This window comes from Coloeus monedula (assembly GCF_965178545.1).
Source record: "Coloeus monedula genome assembly, chromosome: 8".
NCBI lineage: Eukaryota > Metazoa > Chordata > Aves > Passeriformes > Corvidae > Coloeus > Coloeus monedula.
Genome location: NC_138788.1, coordinates 34,338,004 through 34,360,211, shown reverse-complemented (window position 1 = coordinate 34,360,211; position 22,208 = coordinate 34,338,004). Strand labels below are relative to the sequence as shown.

The window sequence follows — 22,208 nt, the reverse complement described above, 5'->3', positions numbered from 1 at the left end:
GATTAAGCCCATGCTTGAGACTTGAGTGGTCCAAATCCAACACACACACACACATATATATATATATTTAGAGAGACAGTAAGATATAGACCTAGATATGTGCACATAAGCAGCATACTCTTGTGACCCACAAAGTGTTCCAAGCAGTGACCCACAAAGTGCTTTCTGTGAAGGAATTAATTCCCAAGAGCATCTGGTGCTGAAATAAGCAAGTGAAGGACATAAAGCAGAGCCATACTTATCTTCAACTTTCAACGAAAAAATTTATTTACAATAGAGAATTTCATTTGTGACATGCATTTTCCTTTTTTTTGTTTTTTAATTTTATTTTACAAATCAGCAAATGCAGATAAAGTTTACATTCCTTAAGGCAAGAGTCCCCATGCAAGTAATACATGTTTATATTAAATCCAAAAGACATCCAACATGGGAACTCATGTACAAAGGGAAGGCTAGGATCAGCAATTTGTAATTTCTTAGAGAACTTGACAATCTCCCTGATACAGGAACTTTGAGATCAACTTGCTATGAATTATACTATGAAAATGCAAACAATAGCAAGAAATTCTGATAGTCATCTTAGTACTGCATACAATTAAATCAACTTTATTTAGAAAGAAAATACAGTAGTGCATACGAAAAAGTGAAAATATAACCTGTCCACATAAATGTATGGACATCAGTGTGCCAATGGTCATATTGCACTCAATATCGAAGTCCAGAAATTTGGTTAAAAGTTAGCTTTTCCCCATTTTGGCAATCAGTTCATCACAAATCTTCGTTAGCTCTTCTATCTCTTTATTCTGGAAAATAAAACATGAAGTATTATGAAAATTATTATGCTGCGTTAAGATGAGGGTTTTTTAAATTTTAATATTATCTAACTTTTGGGAGAAGTGTGGGAAAATTCACTTTTCACCAGTGCTGAGAACAGGGTATCTATATGTACAGATACATGTGCATATATAGCACAACTGTTTGTATCCACAGTACAGCTATATATGCATTCAAAAAAACGCTTCCTTTTTTGCAAATACAATAAATCAAATTTAGCACCAAAGCAGACAGCTTTATAGCAGTCATTCCCAGCACACCACAATAATACATAGAGGAATTTTGTTTCTAGGCTGCACTTTTCTATTTTTTTTCATTATTTTCAGCCTGTCTTGCAGAGCTGCAAGCAAGGACGAGCTGTACTATGCCAAAGCAAGCTCCCTTGGCTGAGCTAGAGAACACAGAGATATAAATAGGCATTTCCTACAGACACTTTGGAATTAGCACTGGAATTACAGCTAGCACTAAAAAGGGAAACAGAACCTGAGAGAAGAACTAAAGCAAGGTCTGAAACCTGAGAACTGAAGCAAACCAAGGCCTGGGCTGCAGAGGTGCACCCCGAGCTCTGGCTGAGGCTGAGCCAGCCCCGAGCACTTGGGCTCAGATCAAACCTGGGTCCAGCTGGTGCACACAGGGGCGGGGTTTGTCCTAAAATTTGGGCAGTGCTGCTGTCCCCGGGGCCAGGGAGCTGCAGGACAATCCTCAGGCAGAGCTTGGCTCCAGGGAGAGCAGACTCCTGATTTACCTTTTGTTCCAGTGTTCTCTCCAAGGCATCCACTTTGAGCTGCTCCTTCCGAAGGCTGGCCTGGTATGCTGCCTGCTCCTGCTGGGCCTTGCCTCTCACTTGTGCAATTTCAGCATTGGCTCTGCAAAAAACACAGGTTTTGGTCATATCAAGTTCTCTACAGGAAAGGGGAGAGGGTGCCCAAAGGGTGGACAGCACCTTAAGAAATGGGGGAAGAGGGCAGGGCTGCCTTCTGCACATCTTGGATATATTCTCAGACTTGTCCCTAGAGACTTTTCACAACTCCCTCTCCTGCTTCTCTCAGATATCTGTGCCGAGGTCACAAATATGACTCAGGTAGAAGTGTTTTCTGGCAGTTTCTAAACCTGATCTCCAGTTCAGGGGACTGTACTGTGAGTCCTGAATGTGACTCCTAGAAAGGCTTAAATGGTCATTACATGGAAATCTAGAAAAAAGAAACTGGCTAATGGCTTCCTTTTTAATCTTCTCAAGGAAACACATTAAAGAAACAAAGACATTAGATAAACATTGAAATTTAAGGTGCTCTGTATGGACCAGCACATCACAGAAATTCTAATTATGGCATTTTTTCCAGCCTCTATCACAGAGCAGCCCGTGCCCTGCGTACTGCAGGAGCAGTTCAGGATGTGAGGTCCAGCCATGGGAATCCCCCTGCAGCATGAACTCCTGAAAAAATATGTGTACAATCCATGCACCGTCCCTGGAAGTGTCCAAGACGAGGCTGGATGGGGCTTGGAGCAACCTGGTCTAGTGGAAGGTGTCCCTGCCCATGGAAACAAATGTTCTTTAAGACCCCTTCCAATCATTCTGTGAATCCATGACTCAATTACCTGTCCAGTTTTTCCTCAGCATGAATTTTGAGTGCCTGATACCTCTGCTCTTCCTTCTTTACTCGTGACAAATATTCCTGTGCACATTTCTTCAACACTTCTTCATTCTTAAAAGAGAAGATGACATCAAATTTAACCCAAGAGGTTAAAATGCAGAACAGGCACCTGTTTGTGGGAGTCACAGACAGCTGTCTGAAGGGCTGCAGTCCAGCACTGACACCCACAGACAGAGGCCACCAGAAGGAGAATATTACACAATGCAAAAAGCTTCACAATTTTTCTGGTTGCATTTGATAGCTGGCTGCAACCTTTCACCTGAGGATTATGGTCTGTCATGCACTTTAGACCCAATGCAGGACATGGGAATTAGCTGGAAACACAAGTCCTGCCTTCTGTTCAGCAGCACTGGTACACAGACCCCGCTCAGCTCTGCTCTTTAAAGGAGATGTTAACGTGATTCACCTTCCGAAACCCCTCCAGGACTTCTTTCATTTTCTCGTATCTCCTGAAAAGATCCGCCAGGGATTTCTCCACCGAGTTCAGGTCAGCCAAAGCTTGCTCCTTCTCCACAATCAGCTGCTGAACAGTGTGGTGGGAGACAGATTTCTCTCTCTGTTCATCCTCTGAAAGAAGAGAGTAGTAGGGAAAAGAGAGATTTTCAGAAGGGTAACAGTAGTAAGAACACTGATTTCACTGTCATCTACAGTTTCTACTGTACTCTGCTCTATTTGTGTAATAGTAAGTTTATAGGATCCAAAAAAGTCAGATTTATATAAAGACACAAGCCTGTTTTGGAAAACAGTTGCTAAAACCAGTGATATTTAAGAATTTTGATGTTGGGGGAAAATGTGAATGTATCTCTGTTCTGATGATTTCTTCACCCTGAACTCGGCTGTTCCCATGGAAAGGCAGGTGCTGGATTTCCTGTTTGCCTGCAGATGCACTAGCTGAAGGAAAGGACATTCGTGCACGTTCCTAGCACTGGCCACCAATTATTTGCCATTGCTGATATATGCTTGTCATCTGCTGGCATCTTCCAATCCTGAACAAACAAGGCACTTTGTCCAGTGGAATTCAATTCTTCCCTTGGAAAAGCAGTGTTTTGCCAGCTCTCAGGATTACTGTAGAAAGTGGCAGAAAGGAAATCTAACAGCAGACAGACTTCCTAAGTGTAAAAAAACTGCAAAAAACATCTGCCAAGATCCTCCTGGGTATAGTTACATTTGAGTCAGGGATGGTTGGAAGAACATAACAGGAATCCAAATCCATATGGAGGAGAAATTTTCAAGGGAATTGATCTCATAATAAGCTGGAATATCCACATAACACTGGAAGAAAAGGTCTGGCATTGTCTTCCAAAATACTGCATCGTTTCCTTCATATCCTAAACTGTGATTCCTGTGTCCATGTTTTAAGGGCTACTTTGAACAATACTGAAGGGAAAACCCACCCACAGAACACAGCAGCTCTGTATTACCATTTTCCTTCATCTATGATAGAAACTAAAATAAGTTCTCCTGTGGAAAAAAGCACGGGGCATTTCACAATGTATAACTTTTAATTCGGGCCTTTATATTGGAAACATAAAGAACTAAACAAGTTTGGGTTTTTTATTTGAACAGAGGTTTTCATCAGAAAACTATCTTTTCAGAAGTTTTCATATTTATAGTGCTGGTCAGCTCTGAAATGCCAAAGCTGATACTGTCAATTCCCAAACCGAGATTAATCTCTTCCTTTTGCGTATTCCATCCAAAAAATACACATTCCTGCAGGCCTGACCAAGGCCAGAGCAGGGATGATGCCATGCTGTGCATCAGCTCCTGGGCTACAGTCTGGGCTCCTATGCTCACCCTGACAGCACCAGGCTGGGTGAGCAGAGCTGACCTGAGCTTATTCTGCTCTGTGTGATACAGAAGATCAAAAGAACCAGAGAGGCTCTCAGGACCTGCTTGTAACACCTTTATTTTACTGGTGAACAAACACCTTTGACATGGCAGAGAAGGCCAGAGCCCTGTAATACCATATCACTTGGATATGTTTAACACTTTATTTAAAATAAACATTCTTTTCTGTTTTGCTTTCTCAGAGACACCCTGTATTCCTCCATAATGTCAAAACCAATGTGTTCTCAATTAAATTAAAAAACCTTTTGCTGTCATTTTTTTATTTTTCTAAACCTGAGAAGCTGTTTACTTGTGTTCCAGCACTAGATTTAATCATGCTGGAGATTACACCCTGACCAGATCCTGGCGGGATCCTGCTCTCTGGCAACACTTCTGTCACTGCAATTCCAGGCAGGGTGAGATCCCTTCACATGATCATCCAAAATACTTTAATGTATTTAATGTCACATCTTCACTTTTTGTGAGACTGCTGTCTGAGGTATTTTAGCAACTTCCTGACTTGTTTCTAGGGCAATCAGAAAGTTGACAATTCATGTCACACTCACTCCTCTTCTTCCCAGTGCATCACAGGCCCTCCTCTCTCCTCAGCTGGATCAGCTCCTCTAATACTTGATCCCCAGCACCATTTAAACTTGCACATGGGAAACTGGGGCAAGTGCTACAGAATCAGAGTTGGGTTGGAAGGCACCTCAAAGCTCACGTAGTTCCACCCCCCTGCGATGGGCAGGGACACCTCCCACTCTTAGAGCACGTGGCTCCAAGCCCTGTCCAAGTGATGCTCCCAAACCAAAGTGGTTAAATGCTACAAAAAACCAGAAACTTGGCTGGAGGGGGACTAGAGTTTTATGTGATACTTTCAGAAAATTGTAGAATGGCTTGGGTTGGAAGTACCTTCTATTTTCCAAGACTATGATTTAGTTTCAATAATATGTGCTGGTAATAGCCTGCCAGTCGAATCTTAGATAAGCAGGTACACATACTTAATTCTAAATATATTTACGAGGTCATGTGATTGAAATATTTTAATTAAATTACTTCCACGTCTGCAACACACCCTGCCCAGGGCTCACCAACAATAACAGCAGTATGCTCAGGACTAACACTATCCAAATTGACAGAATCAGAGCAGCACCAGCAGATCCGCTTTCAGGCTCAGCTCACTACTACTCACATGACTTAATGGGAATGCAGCAAACAGAGAACAAAAGCAAAAGAAACTAAAGATGCAAAATGCTGGTGTGAAAGTTGGTGAAAAGCTTTACTTACCAGGCTTGCCTGTTTTGTTTTTGCAAGCAAATAGCAAGAAGCAACGAAAACGGAAGCAAAATAGAAAAATCGGGAATTGTTAGGAAAGCAGCAAAGAAGTAATGCAACAACCCGTAATGCACAAAGCATAACATCTGTTTGTTTTTCACAAGGAGGAGATCATACTGTTTTCAAATGTAAAGTATAAGGATACATTTTTAACAGGAAAGAAACCCCAAACCAACATTAGAAATCTGTCAGTGAAAAGGAATTAGGATGGGGATTTTGGCTGTGACCCAGGTGTGTGGAGGGTGGGGTGCAGGGAGCACTGGGGTCACCCAGGCTCTGCTCCGTGGCTGTCAGAGCAAACATGGGCACCAGGCACAAAGCAGCAGCACAAGCAGCAGGCTGGCCTGGAAAACCTGGTCTTTCTTCTCCCCCATCCCTCAGTGTAAACTAAAATGTGTTAGGGGTTGAGGCAAGTGTAAGAAAAAAAGAAAAAAAAAGAGCACCAGTTAAAAAATGTGCCAAGTGACACTAACAGGGATCTCCACACTGACAGCTTGCAAGCTCTGGCTACACAGAGTGTGGCATGAACTAATCACAGCAGCTAAGCTGGGTAATATTGAGTTCCATATACATATAACAGCAAATACTAAACCTTCCATAGCCCTTGAAATCAAAGGCAATCGCTGTTTGCAATGCAGGCTTTTCAGTGCCTTTAGAGGCAAACATAGGCAGTCATATATTCTTAATATGAGGTATTTTCAGTATTCATTATACACACACATGCCAACCTACAAAAAGCTCAGCAGGACCCATCAACTTCATCGAATATTCACCAAAGGGTTCGGTGAAATTGGTTTACGTGCAGTGCCCTTCTAACAGGGCTGTATAAATAGTTCAGGAGGGACAATTAGATCAAAAATTTACGTTAAATGCAGGAAGAAGCCTCACATTTAACATATTACCATGCTGTAGGATTTGCATACTGCTCTAATTAACACAGAAAGGATGTTTTCTGTGTCGCTGTTGTTGGTTCAGTTCCTTTGCAAATGGACAGCAAATTAAATTACTTATAGCCACAGCCCTTAAAAACTCACCATAGAGCATCTGAGACGCTCTGATACTCTGAACCTGAAGTTTAAAGATCTATTTACTCATAGCCAATGGCCCAGTGCTTAAATTATCCTTCATTCTTTGCAACAAGACGAAGTGGCGCTGATGGAATGTACTGTGTACACCAAGGCTGTGCCTCTGCCTCAGGACTCCTATTCTGTATCTAATTGCTGCACTGCAGTCTCAGAAATTTTTTTTTTCTCTGTTTCTCAAGAACAGAATTTGAATTTGTTATCAAAAAGAAACTTCTGCTGCTAACTGCAGCCATAGCTCAGAAGCAAAGGACAGGTCCTCTGTGTGTCCATATCACTGGCCAGGTTAAGCGTGGAAGCCACACCAGAGTATGTTTAACCAAAATGTACATAAACCAAAATCAAGTTAAGTTCTTTGCATACTCTAGTCACTCCTACTTTAACACCTGCAGGATGACAATGACAGACACCATGTCAGAAGGAAACAAGTTGTCTCAGTTTGTACATACAAAAGGCAATGGAGGCATAACACCAGAGAAAATGAAGCCTGGTGTATTATTAGTATTTATTAATCATTATTATATGTATTTCATTAATTACTTATTTATTATAGTTGTCATTCTCAAAGAATTTATTTATCTGTAGGTCCATTTTAGCCTTCACTTGAAAGGAGGCTGGGATGTCTCCCAATGGCCAAGGAATCCAGAAAGGCAGCAGAAGCACCAGACATTGGTGCTCTTCCCAGCAGTTTTGGCCTTGGAGAGCCCAAAATCCACTCAGCCAATCCCACGGCTCGAGCTGAAGCAGTACAAGGCAGCACAAGCCACTGCTTTCTATAGCCAGACCGATAAAAAGAGCTTTAGAAATCTTACAAGAGGCTTTAAAATCACATCCCAGGGGCCAGACCTCCCACGCCAAGGAACCACATGAGCCCTGCAACCTTTGGGTTTGAAGTGCTACTGAGCATCAAGTCTTTGATTTGTGGGATGTGCTGCTAGCAAAGGTGATTTTTAATTACTGAGAGACAAAACTTGTCATAATTTAGACCTTAAAGGAGACCCCTGTGTCAGTAATCAACTGGGGGGGAGTGGATTGGCTACTCATAACCTCCCAGCTGGGATTGAAGTTAATCTCGGTTTTGGTCTGATCGATGCATTTAGCACAGATAATCCCTGTTGTTGTGAAGAGCTAAGTTTGGAATCTGACATTAAACAGCTGGGAGCTGATGCCTAAGGGGTTTTTAGGTCACTGGAAGTCTCTCCTGGAGAAACCCAAGAATGTGAACCTGTTTCCTATGGGCCAGTTTGCTCAGAAGGGAAAGCCCTAAGTCTTCTGTGTTACCTGAACTGCCTGGGGGCTGCTGGCTATGAAGCAAGGCCCTGACTTTTCCTTTTCTGGTGTCCTCAGATGCATTCACAATTCCCTGCAGCATCAGCAGATGCAGCCAGCATCAAAATGAAGCCCACAGACTCCAACCAGGGAGCATCTTGCACAGTAGGAACACCTACCTATCATCTGAGCAATCGTCTTCTCATATTCCGAAACTATTTTTCTGTAAGAGGGGAAAAAAAAAGAAAATCTTTTGGCAAACAACATCATTGCTCATGCTTACTTAGCAAATAACACTATCAGCAAGTGAACTGTGGTGTTAAGAGATACAGAACCCCATCACACTTTTATATGTTCTTTATTGCCCAAATAACAAATAAAACTGATAATTTTACCACTGCACCTGATTTTTAATTCTCCATGGAAATCAATAAAGGTGAGGGAAGGAAGAAGAGATTGCTTTGAAACAGATTCTGTTTTTTGAAACATCACCCATCATGATTACAAACATAATCACATTGGTCTAGCTCAAGAATTACAAAGAGCCTGACTTTTCCATTACTTTCTTCCCTCTTGTCCATATTTGTGTTGTTTTATTTTTAATGTAAACTTTAAGTAAACTTGTAACTGGTAGCACATAAACCTAACAGGAGTAGTGTTGGCCATCACCCAAAATGTCTCTCATCTTCTAAATGAATCTTCTCATGACTAAATGATTCACTACCACTTAAAAGAACAAGATCAAAATATTCAACCATGTAGCACAAAATCCATCATATTCCATTTCCCAAATCTGTTTTTGAAGCAGAGGTGGCAAAATGTTACTTTTAAGACTGTTTTATTTCGTATACTCACGGTAGGCTTTGAAATTCCTTCTTGAAAAGAGGTTAGCCAAAATAAGCAGATTAAATGTGATTTAGAAAGATGATCCATCCCTTCCCAGAGCCAAATAAAGCTAATGAAATGAGACTAGCTTGATCTGTGCTTTGATTCACGAGCCACGCAGGACCGTCTACAAAATACAGAATTACCCCACACTTCATCTGAAGTGGATATTCAAAACAGCTCACAGGAGTTTGAATACACCTCTTTTGGAACTCACTTTCACTTGCTCCCTTTTTAGAGCTCTGCTGCAGTTGGTGAGGTTACAGAAAGGATGTGGGAAAATCCTGAGACAAAAGTCAGTAAGGAAAGGAGAAACTTGCAGAGCTCCCAAAAAACTACTGCAGTAACTCCAGAACTGCCTCAAATCTGAATCACAGACAAGAGCCCAGAGCTCTGAGAAGGCCACCTGGCCCTAAGGTCAGCAGCATCTCCCCTGCTCCTGCAGAGCACTCAGAGAGCAAGGGGCTCTACCCCTGAGCACTGGGATTTTTCCTTTCAACTATAAATGACACTTTGGAAAGCAAAGACAACAGCAAGGATTTTCCCCTAAAAGGAAGGGTTTGGTTTCATGTCCAAAGAAGATTACCTCAAAAGGCTGCTGTAAGCAATGAGGATTTTAAAGCTTTGTCATATCCTTGTGACACAAAGCACCTTTAGGAAGTTTAATCATCCAAGAAATGAAACCAAGGACTCAGAGGGTACTGAGGGTAAGGAACACAACATCACAACACTGCAGCACTTCCCAGGGAACAATCTGCTCCAGGTTCATGTCAAAGGCCTCTCTCAGTCAAGAGCCTAAATAATGGTCATTACAGCCAGGGAACCAAAGGATGCTGCCACATCATTCCTCTTTGGGAGGGCACATCTTAACCCCAGGCTGACACATTACATAGGCTTTAAATGTTGCTATTTCAGACATTCAGTCTATTCACTGACTGCACATTTGTAAGTCATAGAAACACCAGAATCCAGGGCTACAAAGAGTCTCAGAAGTCATCTGCTTGACTCCCCTTACAGAGTCATAATCAATCAGACCTCCAAATAACCATAATTAAGTATTTCTTGCCTGCCTCTGGTTAGACTCTTGGATTATGGTACAGCCCACTGTGGTTTAGCTCTTAGATGGCTACTGCATTACTAAACCTTCTCTTTTTGGCTTCTGTTCTCCGGAGTGGAATTTCCTCCAGACTGATGTTTTCCTGGAAATTTAGACAAATTCAGGATATTCCAGCTACAGTATGCAGGAACACTGCTTCTTCTCTGGGAAGTGATGCTTTTGTGCCTGCAACTCTAAATAATCCCTTCACTCCCTGCTTATCATCATGTCATATCTCACTGCTGCATCTCTAATTTACCACACATGGACTGCTTGAACATTTAAACTTCCAAGAGAAATCTTTCTTTGTGCACATATGTGTATTTATCATTTTGTGATGGTATTAGCCAGACTTTTTTTCTTTTCATCCACGCGTTCCAGGCATGTGCCTGTGGGAAATTTGGCTTGGTTATTGTGGGTTTTTTTTTCAAATCAGACTTTATGGAGAGTGGAGACACACACAAGCAAATTACTGTGTGGAAGATGAAGGTGCAGATCCACGGTGTGCCAGCTGCTCTGTGTCACCCCTGGCTCCCTTTCCATGAGGGAAAAGGCTGGCAGTGCCCACTGGCAGCCAGCAGACACGTGCACCCCGACACAGAACAGACCAAGCACCACACTTGAGTGTGAGCTGCACACTGAGACATTCCTTACAATCCCTCATTTTGTTCCCTCCTTGTTTTGCTCCCTCAGTTTGACTGCTCACAGCCACTGCGTTCTGTTTCTCCTCATTAAGCATTTCAGGGTTATGCCAGGGCTTTGTTCCCCTTCCCAACAGAGCACAAGGGAGGTGAGAGAACTCAGCTGGGCACCGGGAGGTGGCAAAAAAGAAATAAAGAGGCTGCCCTTGCCTTTTGCAGATGCTTCTCTTAAGATGCTTTGGCTCAGAGCCCTGTGCTGCCACTATTCCAATCTGCCATGTGCAATTCCTGGCATCCATGCAAGGGTTTGTGGAGCTCTGCACTGCAGTTCCCTTCTACTCTCCCTCCCTAAGTACAGTTTTCCTGGATATAAGCAGCAATTGCTTATGTAGGTCATCACTAGATACAGAGTTTAGCTTTAAATCACTGAGACTCTTCATTTTGGGAAGAAGCTGGTGCTAGAACAGAAAGGATTTTAAAGAAAATTCAGTCTCAGAAGTAATTGTATAAGTTATTACTTAAAGGATGGATGCAAAATAATTTGACAGTTTCCTTTTATTTATGAGTTAAGAGAGGGACCATTTTTTCTGGTTTTTGAAGGTAGAAAATAATAAGCTTTAAAACTCCATGAAGTATTTTTATACATTCTCTCTTGCAATTGATGACTTTCTCAGACTCAGATCAATGAGCAGGCCAAGCTCATTGCTTTGTCCTTCTTATGATCCTACCAACTGCAAAAAAAGAGAAAAGCTGAACCTTTCAACTGACTGAATGGGAGGCATCAGTGCTCCTTGGAACTCACATCATCCACTACAGGGATTCTGCTGTCATCCTTGCAAGTGGTAGGACCTGGGCAGGAAAGGAAGGTCAAACCATGTTCCAGTATACAGATATTTAATGTAATAGAGGCAGGTTTGCAAGAGAAGTAAAATAGAACAGATACAACCAGAACAAACTGAAAAGCTCAGGGTCCTTCTGTCAGCTCTCAAATGGAACAAGAAAGCAAAGGCCAAGAGAACTATTGCTTAACTAAAATCAACCTTAGTGTGTGCAGCAATTAAAATATCATCTTAGTTCAAAGAAAAGGGTGTAGAATCTCCTTAAAAGCCAACATTCAGAGTGGTTCCTTTACAAGAAATGCTTTTGTACTGACACTGTGGTTTGATTTTTATTGTTAAACAACCATTTACAATCCTGGAGGGAGCCTGTACAACTCGTAACTATCTACAGATCTGCACATTCTTTCCTACATTCTTTCCTTTTTCCAAGCAAAACTACTTGTGAAGAGTGAATTTACCACTGCTATGTGCATCCCCCTACCAGCTCTGCAGGCACCTCAGCCAGTCTGCAACAGGAACCTCACTATGCAATCCATGTGAGAATTCCCACACAAACCAGAGAAAATCCCTCCCTGACATTAATCTGGAGTAAAACCTCTCCTATCTCGGTATTCTGAGGATGTGAATGACATTAGGAACACAGAAGTTTTCAGTGATTACCCTGAACGGGGGTGCCCACCATACAGAGAAAAGACTAACTATCAGTCCAGGATCGACCCAAAGCCTGAAATTAAAAATAGTGAAGCAAATTCAGCTAAGCAAAACAATCGTATGAGCACGGCACTCTGTGTACTACCCACAGGCTGAGATGAGACTCTGACAGAGTGACCAAGTTAATAACCCACCTCATCTCCATCACTTCCCTTCTGCTTTCTTCATATTTCTCTTTCCACTCAGATACTTCCCTTTCCTTGGCCACAATCTGAAACAAAGAAAACAAAGGGAAAAAACCTCAGTGGATTATACCCATTTCTTAATTGCTATTACTAGCCAGACTAATATGGTACATAGATTTGTAAAACATATTTTACTCCTATTTCAAGCATCTTACCATTTTTATATAATTATATAGCAATGTTAAGATGCACAGAGTACACTTGAGATCTAAAAACATAAAAGACTTATTTTTATATCATATCTGCTTTTCACTTATGTAAAACAAGTAAAACTTGCAGTGTAGCACCTTGTGCTATAGGGTGGCTGAGGACAGTTCCAAGAACAGAACAAGAGGTCCAAAACGCAAAGCATTTGGGAGAACACAGGAAAGAAGGGAACAACAAGCAGCATGTTTTTCCTTTCCCAGATCCTGGAGACAGTTACCTCTGCTCTGGCGAGCCGCAGTGCAGAGTCCAAGTCCTGCTGGGGGTAGAGCAGAGCCGTGGTGCTCTCTGCATCCGAGGCGCCGATGCGGGAGTACAGTGCACTTTTGGAGATGGAAACATCTGCTGGGATAGCAGGTTCTCTCTGTGTGTTTGTTTTTTTAAACACAAAGAAATGAACCATTAAATAGGTGTTTAGCTCATGTTTTCTGGGTGTGGTGCTAGGACTAGAATTCTGTGCACCTCTAAATTACAACAGTAGTTAACGCTGACAAGGAACTCGGAACTTAGCAATCATAAAATACACATTTAGGATCCCTAAGAAACACCAGAAGGGCCGTAATACCCTTATGCAGAGAAAATAAAGACAGCACTGCCATCAATATTTTGAAGTCTTCTCTTAGAAAATGTACTGATTTTCACCAAAACATCCACAAGAAATGCACATCAGCAGAAGGAATCAGATCTGAAGGCAGAGAGCTTGTTAAGGGGAATTCTGCTTCCATAAAAATAAATCAAGAAACCAGAAGCAAGAGGACAGCTCACTTTCTTGGGTCTGACCTGTCAATACATGGTACCTATCACAAAGAATACCACATGGGAAGTGTGAATATGCAGTGACACTGCTGCCTCACTGGTGTCCAGCATGCGATTAGTCAGTTAAATGAGGCTTTTTTTTGCAGCTGTCAATTTTGCTCATGTCAGCAGCCCAGATTAAAGAGGGGAGAGCAGCATGTGTAATGAGGAGAGCAAAGAACAGGTACGTGACACTGAGATGCAGGAGATGTCTCACAAACAACTTTTGAGGCAAACAACCCAAGCTACAGCACATTAAAACTGAGGAGATGACAAAGGACAGTTCATAGAACCTCAGAAGGGTTTGGGCTGGAAGACACCTTAAATCTCATCAAGTCCCACCCCCTCCCATGGGCAGGGACACCTTCCACTATCCCAGGGTGCTCCAAGCCTCATCCAACCCGGCCTTGGGCACTTCCAGGGATGGGGTGGCCACAGCTTCTCCGGGCACTGCCAAGCCCCCTCCACCAAGCCACAGGAAGCCACAGAGAGGGGCTGGACCATGAGTGGAGAGGAGAGTCAGGCTGATCAATGCCTTTTCCCATCCACTGATGCAAATGGATATTCACATCCTGTTTTTCTGGTGTAGCATTTCCTTGCTGCTGGAAAGGGGATAATGTATTTTTCCCATTTACTTGTTAACTTTGTGCATAAAATAATATATCCTGTTCCTCTGAGTTCACTAATGCAGTACCTAAGTCTTTAGGCTTTATCTGCAGTAATTAAGAGTAGTAATCAACAGTTTTTCAATTACTTTTTTACATGAAAGAGAAAAAAATATTTTCCTATATATTATTGCAAAAGAGGGTGGTGTGGTTTGGTTTTAGTTGTTCTGTTTGGATTTTTTTAAAACAAAATAGCAGCGTCACAGTCTACTGACTGAAGCACAGGAATGCAAAAGGGAATACATAACGTCTGGATGAAGGTTCAGTCCTCATTAATTTCAACATCACATATTCTTGTCTCAACACTGGTAAAGGAAATTTTGCCAGATGCTATTCCATAAAACATTCATTTCCTCAGAGTTCTTCTCACACTGCCCAGGATCACAGAAATGATCCAAACCCACTGTTAATTCTGTTGTAATCCCTTGTGAGATCTCGTATCACACCTGACTGAAGAAGCTGTATTAAAAATTGTATACAATGCACACAGGACCAGATGTTCTGGATATCACATCTGAAGAGAACATGAAGAAACACAAACAACATTACAAGACTAGGCAAGAAAATTTAATTAGAGCAAGAATAACCTAAACAGTACTTACAGAACACCTCACCGCCATCTTCATTTATAGGAGACCCTCACTAATTTGCTTGGTACTTTTTGTTTTTAAACCTGGGAGTCAATTGACTCTTACTTCTAGGATTTATGGAACAGGGTATCTCTTCTCTGTTTTTGCTGCCTTTAACATGAACACCCAAAATAATGATCAATTCCAGCAGAATTAGGAGGTGCAACCTCAAACCCCACGAATTTTCCTACCAGAGAAAAAGCATTCCAAGATTTATCAAAACTGCATAGCCTGTGCTCCTGAAAGTATCTCCAAGTGCACAACAACTACATAGGAAAAAATACACCTGGGACACAAGCTCGGATATGTCTGTAAATGAATAAACATAAAAAATGCACTTTAGTCCCTCCTCAATCAGAAGGCAAGAATAACTGGGAGATAAAAATGAGCCATTAGATCATCAAAGCTGTCCTCCAAAGACAGGCCATCCCTCAGATCGATCTGTTGAACTGCATCTGTCACATTTCAAAAGCTTCCTGCAGCTTAATTTGCTGGATCTCATAAAGAGATTGCTGGAAAATACTCATTGTGCCAAAAACCCCACAATTTCCTCAAGCTCATATAAAAACATGTCAAAGGAACTACTGGGAGGATGACAATTTTTGAAGAAAGAGACATTTAAAGCATTTAATACATACAGCTGTTTTTATATAGTGCACAACACCTCATTACTACAGGTATGTTTTCTCTAGTTCTCTTTGCATTTGAGTAAACTGTACAAAACAATAGCAATAAGGACATGCAAAACAGCTTAAAATTTCCAAAAATGACTATAAAAACTCTTGGGATTTAAGCACTGAGCAGAAATGCTTGTGGCAGCGACCCAACCAGTACTGCCCTCTGGAAACACTGTGCACAAGTCCCCAACTGGGCTCCCTGGCAGAAGTAACCAGTAAAAGTCATCATGGTTTTACTTCCAAAGCTAATTTTACACAGCTCCTAACTGATGCAGAACTCAGAAACTGTTATTTGCTGCCTGCAGAATATTCCTACCCCAAGAAAATAACAGAACCTGACCAACAGGATGATAGCATTACCCAAAATAACCCAATAATAATGCTTTAACACCTAACTGCTGAGAAGGTAAGCAGTTAATTGGGGTAATAATCAGCACAGGGATTTGTAAGTCACTAAACCTCGCACAGAAAGATTAGAGTCTTCAGGGGAATTACTACAAAATGTAGGTCACTGCAATCTTAGTGTAAATATTTGAGAGCTCAACACGCTTCTCTTCCCAGCACCTTTCACAGAAACCAGATACCTGACCAGGAGGGGAGCAGATGCACATCTATTAACCAGCTGCAGTTGTCTCACTTCCACGAGGTCAAAGTGGAAGAAAATAGAGAAATGGCACGAAAATGAAAACTAGTTTTTATCATAGCTGTTAAAGGAATGTGTGTTTAGCCCTGCTGAAAATGAGGCTGCTCTTTCCAAGCACTGAAATGCTGCCTGGGTGTGCACGGAATAATGGACTCCTTAACCAACTGATGTGTGAGCAGACAGGTCAATGCAGGCAAAGTGAGAACCTACTTGTGCTTGCAAATACATGGAAAGGCAAGTAAAACCCAAGCCTGGAAAGTTTTGCTAAAATCAATGGCACTGCTGCTTGAAGGAAATATTCCTCCTTCACTACCATGAGAGACCCCAAGGCTGTGATGCACTAATCCCATTTCTGCCCACGCTTTTCCTTTCAGTCTTTTTTCTTGGACTGAAACACCCAACTCTCCGTCACCTCAGCACCCACAGGGTGCTGGACACAAACCCTACTCAAGCTGCACCTATTAAAAAATTACCTCACGACATCCAAAGGAAGACTGTTCAACAGAAAAGTGTTAATTCACCTCAATGTAGGAAAACAGAAATATTTGGCAATGTAAAAGCAGATGACTGGTCCTGCTGTTGTTGAAGTCTGTGACAAGAATTTTGGGAGTAGCCAAATAACTTCCCTCTGCCTGAGAACAACAAACTCACATCCTTATTCTCACTCCTAGTAGTAGCACAAAATGCTTATATTTAATCTTTATTTTAGGTGACCTAATTTGTCATAACAAGCGCTTCTGTCTTTATTTATCAACTTATTCTTGTTACCCATCCAGGAATGGTTTAGCAAATGTTAAATGTAATTATACAGCACGCAGAAAAGAACGGAGGCCAGCCATCCAGAAGGGAATTCTGCCAGGAGCATCCAAATTTAAGTCACTGCAGTCATCTGCTGGTTTCTATTCTACTTAATCCAGGCCATCAGTCACTGTAGGTCACAAGGAGTGTCATCATGGGCTAATTTAACACCAGCAACCTCCCACTGAAATAGCAAAGTTACACAAGGACAAAAGTCCTTCCCAGCCTAACATGACACCCATGGTATTTGTCTAAAAGCACTGATGTAACTGGACCAACATGGGGCTTTGTCATCATCAACCTGCTGCCAATTCTCTGTCAGAGAGGCGAGTTTTGCCTGTTTTTCTCTCCTCACCTCTGCTTATCATTTTGTTATCTTCGTTACACAGATTAATGACATTTCCTAAAAAGTCACATGAAATGCATTTCCTATTTCTAAGCTCTAAGGAGTTCAAAACTTGTTCTAGATAAACAGGATGCTGTGAAGATGTTAAACAGCATCTTTCAAATGTAACTTCACGTTCTGTAACACTTTTGCAGCTCAGAATCTCTCCTGGGTAGCTCACAAGTAATCACAAACACACAAAACCATTCTCTTCAGTCTAAAATGCTACCATCTGTGAGTTTCTAAATCGTTGGGTGGTTGCAAAAATGCAGATTTTTAATAGAAGTTTTTTGCATGACCCATGAAGAGCATCTAATATTTTGTGCTTCATCTCAGGTGTTTTCTGATGCTGGAGGGCCTGAATCCTGCATGTTCTAGCAAAGTGTTGGGAGGACAAGGAATTTGAGAGAGAATAAGGAGGTAGAGAGGATCTAGAGACCTCGTTCTCTTCCAACACCTAACACTCAGGGGAGCAGGGCAAGTGGACACAGTCACACACAGGAAAATTATTTTTGTTTTTCCTCCTTTGTTCTTTATGTTCCTTATTATTAATTGTAGGCCTGCTTAGTCCTTCTAATGAAGACATCTTTTTCTTAATTAAATACAAGATTGTAGCCACATAGTCTTAAAATCTTAAAATACTCTTAAATCTGTGAGGAACGTGTTTACCTTAGTAAATGTATGTGCACAACAGAAACGAGGTGGCTCATGGGCTATTTAAGGTATATGAAATAAATCACATATGATCACTGTTTTTTCAGAAGAGTACAGTTAACCTTAAAAAAAATAATCTTTATGAAGTAGCTACTTAATAACTGATCTTTAAAGCACCAAGAAATCCTACCCTGTAACCAGTCCAAATGCTGTTGTGATGCAATGAACTTGAGATGATTTAGGATTGGGGAAAGGACTTTCTGCTGACTTATTAACAGACAGTACAAGAGGAGGAAGGTGACTGGAAATGTCTCACTGCAGCAGGACACTGCCATCCCCTCAGCATCCCAATCAGCTGATACCCCTCCCCAAGAAAAGTCACATTTATGGAATGACTTCTTCAGCTTTCCAAACACAGCGAGTTCCACGTGCATCCCTACAGCAGTGCAAAGCATCACTCAGGCACAACCAGCCAGCATGAGCTGGAAGTAGCAATGAAAAAATAAGATTTAGATCTTTATGAATAAAGACACATTGTGTTGGGAGGCGTTTTTCCTTGGGAGCTCTGTAGCCCTTCCAACCCTGCTGCAGTCCCTTTCTTCAGATGCCTGAGGGCAAGGTTGACTGAATTCCTCACTTCTAAACTTTGAGGGTCAAAGGTATCTGACTTCAAGCTGAAAATACCAACGAAAGACAAAATGTCCTTGTGGCCAAAGCAGACCTGGTATTCTTCACCATCAAATATTTTAGGACAAATCTTGCTGCAGAGGAATGACAAACCTGGACTGCAGAATCCATCTCCTGCGGAAGGAACGCTGCTGCTTCTTGCCTGTTGTTAATTGGGGTGTGAGTGGGGCGGGTGACAGCGGTTTTGTGTCAGCTCTGCTGCCAGCATGCTCCTGGGTGTCCCCCCAGGGCCCAGAGAGCCCCAGTCCCTGCTCCAGGAAAAGCAGCACTCGGCTCCCCAGGCTGGGCACACTCACACACACAGGGCAGGCACAAACCAGGTACCTTGGAGCGCAAAGAGGAGAGGGCAATCTGCCTGGCTAACTTCAGCGCTTCTATCCTCATGGCAGCAAACTCTAACTCCTCCTGTCAAAGGGTTTGGTGGGGAGGCCCCCACAGGGAAAAAAATGTAGTAAGAACATGGTAAAAATGGTTGATGTACTCAAAAATGAAATGTTAAGATTTTAACGTGTAATTCAGACAATTTCTGGGTGACAAACACACCCCAAATTCCCCTCAGGATGAGGACAGTGATACAAAAATCCAGGGGTTGGTTAGTTTTGAGATAGCTGTACAGAAATATAACTTTTATTAGGTGATCAGTATGAACAATACTTCATGTAAAAGCAATGTTTTCTGAAGGTAAAGCTGTTTTATCAGAGATTCCTCCCCTGTCATTTCCATTTTATGTGAATTTATGCCACATGCTGGTCTCATGTGGCATAAACCTCTCAACCTTTGCTTAAAATTTCACTATAAATATTCCAGAAAATATGTCCTGACATACACAACTGGTCTGCAGATTAATTTGTTTTTCCTAGAAGAAACCATACTAAATTCTGCATTGGAGAGATTTCTAGAAAAACAAAGCCTGATTTTCATTTCAGCAGAATTAAGTCCTAAATCTCAAAAAATGAATCTTTGCACTAAGGCCAGGTGTCAAGACTACTCTCCAGACATCAAGTCCTGTGCTCAAGCTTAAAAAATTTTGCTTTAGAAAGACTTCTGGAAAATACATACCTTAGAGGTACAGGATAGGCGCTGATGAAATTTAAGCTTATGTATTATATGAATTACATGAGTTAAGTGAAAATATCTTTGCTCCTTAAGACTTTGAAAGAGAAGAGTTACTTTGAGAAGAATCAAATAATTATTTTAATTCTTTTCTACATCCCCTTCAAGCCTCCTTCCACCCCTTTCAGATGAGGCAAAGCATTCCTCTGCCTGTGTAAGGACAAACAAAAAGAAGAATGACATTTATATTTCTTCTACAAACCTGAAGTTTCTGAGCAAATACTGGGGGGTTCTTTTCTGCTAGGTCAGGGTCTAGATATTCAGGCTGATCACATATTGAGGCTTTCTTAGATATCCTATTGAGAAGAGCATCAGCAGAGACAAAGGAGTCTTCAGGAGATGTCTGGAGGGTAAAGAGGAGACTAAATAAGCAAGAGAGGTTTTTGCCCAAGTAGTTCAGGCCAAAAGCAAAATTTCTGCATGAAAATGATTCCCAAACTCTTATCATACAGGACTTACTATTTCAATAGCCTCTGGAGTTGTTCCTAGAGTCATGGGCTCTAGCTCTTTCTGCTTGGCCTTGTCAGGGGACTGTAAGTGTGCCTCCTGGCTGGCAGCTAGGACTCGGGAAGCTGGGTGTGGTATTTTCATGCCAGAGGACTGCTGGGCTTCAGGGTCTTCAAAACTTGATCTGGAAGAAGAGTGTGTATGTGTTTTCAGGGTGGAGCACAAGGCCTTCACAATTCTGATTCTAGTAACAGCTGAGCAAGTCCTCTTTATCACTTTCAGGTATATATAAATATATAAATACATATATATAGATACACACATTGTTTCAACTCAATTTTACATCATTATATCTCATAACACTTTGCAATATCCTTTCAAAACAATGCACTGGAGATGGCTAAATAAAACCAGTTCCATCAGAAATGTCACATTCCTTCAACATTTCTCACTTGCCTTTTTAGCCCTTCTCATTGTAACCTACCTCTCTCCCAAAACACAACTCTTACTAACAAGAACAGATGTCCTTGACTAGCAAAATTATTGGAAGTAAAAACAACTCCCACATCCTGGTCTTATGAACAAGAGTCCTTGTTCAGAAAATGTAACCAGGAAAAGCCAAGTGAAAAATTGCAATCAACAAATTTCTAGATTAACATGAAAATTGCCTCAGTATCTGAGGAAAAAGCTTTATGTAGGAGGCCACTGTCCAGTGAAACAGTTGCCACTGTGACTCTATTTAGTTAGAACGTGAAGGAGAAATAGATGTCCTTACTCCCTCGCATCATGAAACTTGTGCATCTTTGCCCTCTGTTCTCTATCATATGTGCACACAGATGGGGATCTATTTTTAAACAAATAACTTGGCAACACAGAGGCAGGGAGAGGAAGAAGTGCCTGTGTACGTGCTCTGAGGGTAACGCACTCCCCTGACACCCTCTTCCACTGCTCGCAGTGACCTACCCTGAGCAGGGAGTTGTGGAGTCAGACAGTCTGATGGGAGGTGATTTCACTGGGCTCTCCTGCTGTGCATCAAACATTAGGTACAAGGACTGTTTCTTCGGGGTGCTATCATCCTGCTGGCGACAGGGAAAGAGAAACTCATTAAGCAATTCACCCATTCTCCATTAAAGCTAATTCAGGTCACTGAAGCCTTCAGTGAGCAAATGACAGAAAACTAATAATACAGGGTTGTAATGCTGATACTGAGATGGACCCTTTCAGGAAGAAACCATCAAAGGACAAAACCTAAACAGTTCACTCTTTGTAGTGGCTCTCCTCCCACTTTGGGGTTAATCAGATTTCTCTGGTCCTGTCAGGCAGGAGGCATCCCTTGGCTGAGGGTGTTACTAAAATATTCATTGAAAATTCTCATTGGTTTAAGTACCTGGCATACATGCCTGATTTTCCTAACTTCCCCAGTGAATATCCCCTCATTGGATCCAGTCAAGCAATCAAATCCATGGATTAAAAAGAAGGTGAAAGAAATGATGATGTATAGTTCTGCATTCCATACTTCACACTAATTCTGTGTCTCTCCTGATTCCCTCCAGCTTCTTCAAAGTTTTTCTCTCAGTTTCTTAAATAGTTCAATAGTTGGTGTAGACAGCTCTGCATTCTGCACTGCTGGAAATACTGATTGGCTTTGAATCTCCTGAAAGAACTACTGTGATGCTAGCTTTAAAATAAAAACATAAAATGGAACAAGCTTTACAGGACACAGGACAACAAAGCACAGGCAATTTACCCCAGTTATGCCAATTTCAAGGAACTGGTTTTGCAAATTTGCTGCAGGCACATTATAATTAATTTAAAGGGTGGTGATGCTGAGGGCATTATCAGGATGGTATATTATGACAAGGGAATGCAAATGAATGGAAATGGAGGTGAGAACTTACAGGCACAGAGGAGCCTATTTTCTCCATATATTCTATTTCATACGAGTTGCCATATTCCAATTCTGCAACAGAAACAAGAAAAAGTGGTGTTCATATATGCCATGCCATGATTTTTGCAGAAGCAAATGAGATCCCTTCTCATTGACAAGGGCCACTCCCACTCTGCTCAATACCTTCCTATGACATACTAAAAATAGGAAATACAGAGAGAAAACAGAAGGTGCACTGATAGTCACTGATTTTCAACAATGAACCTA

General features: G+C 41.6%; 1 protein-coding gene across 4 annotated transcripts in view; it reads right to left on the bottom strand.

Moving 5' to 3' along the window:
* Positions 1–238: 238 nt before the first annotated feature.
* The window catches only part of TACC2 (transforming acidic coiled-coil containing protein 2), a 128,943-nt gene continuing 106,973 nt past the window's right edge, over positions 239–22,208 (bottom strand). For 3 of the 4 annotated variants that reach the window (XM_082286255.1, XM_082286258.1, XM_082286257.1), the window contains 12 exons: positions 21,952–22,013; positions 21,017–21,132; positions 20,066–20,237; positions 19,809–19,949; positions 18,818–18,898; positions 12,781–12,924; positions 12,306–12,382; positions 8,179–8,222; positions 2,893–3,053; positions 2,431–2,537; positions 1,580–1,700; positions 239–803 (listed from right to left, as the gene is read on the bottom strand). In XM_082286255.1, coding sequence (XP_082142381.1) covers positions 738–803; positions 1,580–1,700; positions 2,431–2,537; positions 2,893–3,053; positions 8,179–8,222; positions 12,306–12,382; positions 12,781–12,924; positions 18,818–18,898; positions 19,809–19,949; positions 20,066–20,237; positions 21,017–21,132; positions 21,952–22,013 — 1,292 coding nt within the window. In that variant the 3' untranslated portion in view covers positions 239–737. The remainder of the gene's footprint in view (positions 804–1,579; positions 1,701–2,430; positions 2,538–2,892; positions 3,054–8,178; positions 8,223–12,305; positions 12,383–12,780; positions 12,925–18,817; positions 18,899–19,808; positions 19,950–20,065; positions 20,238–21,016; positions 21,133–21,951; positions 22,014–22,208) is intronic. The other variant, XM_082286256.1, reaches the window with a different exon arrangement.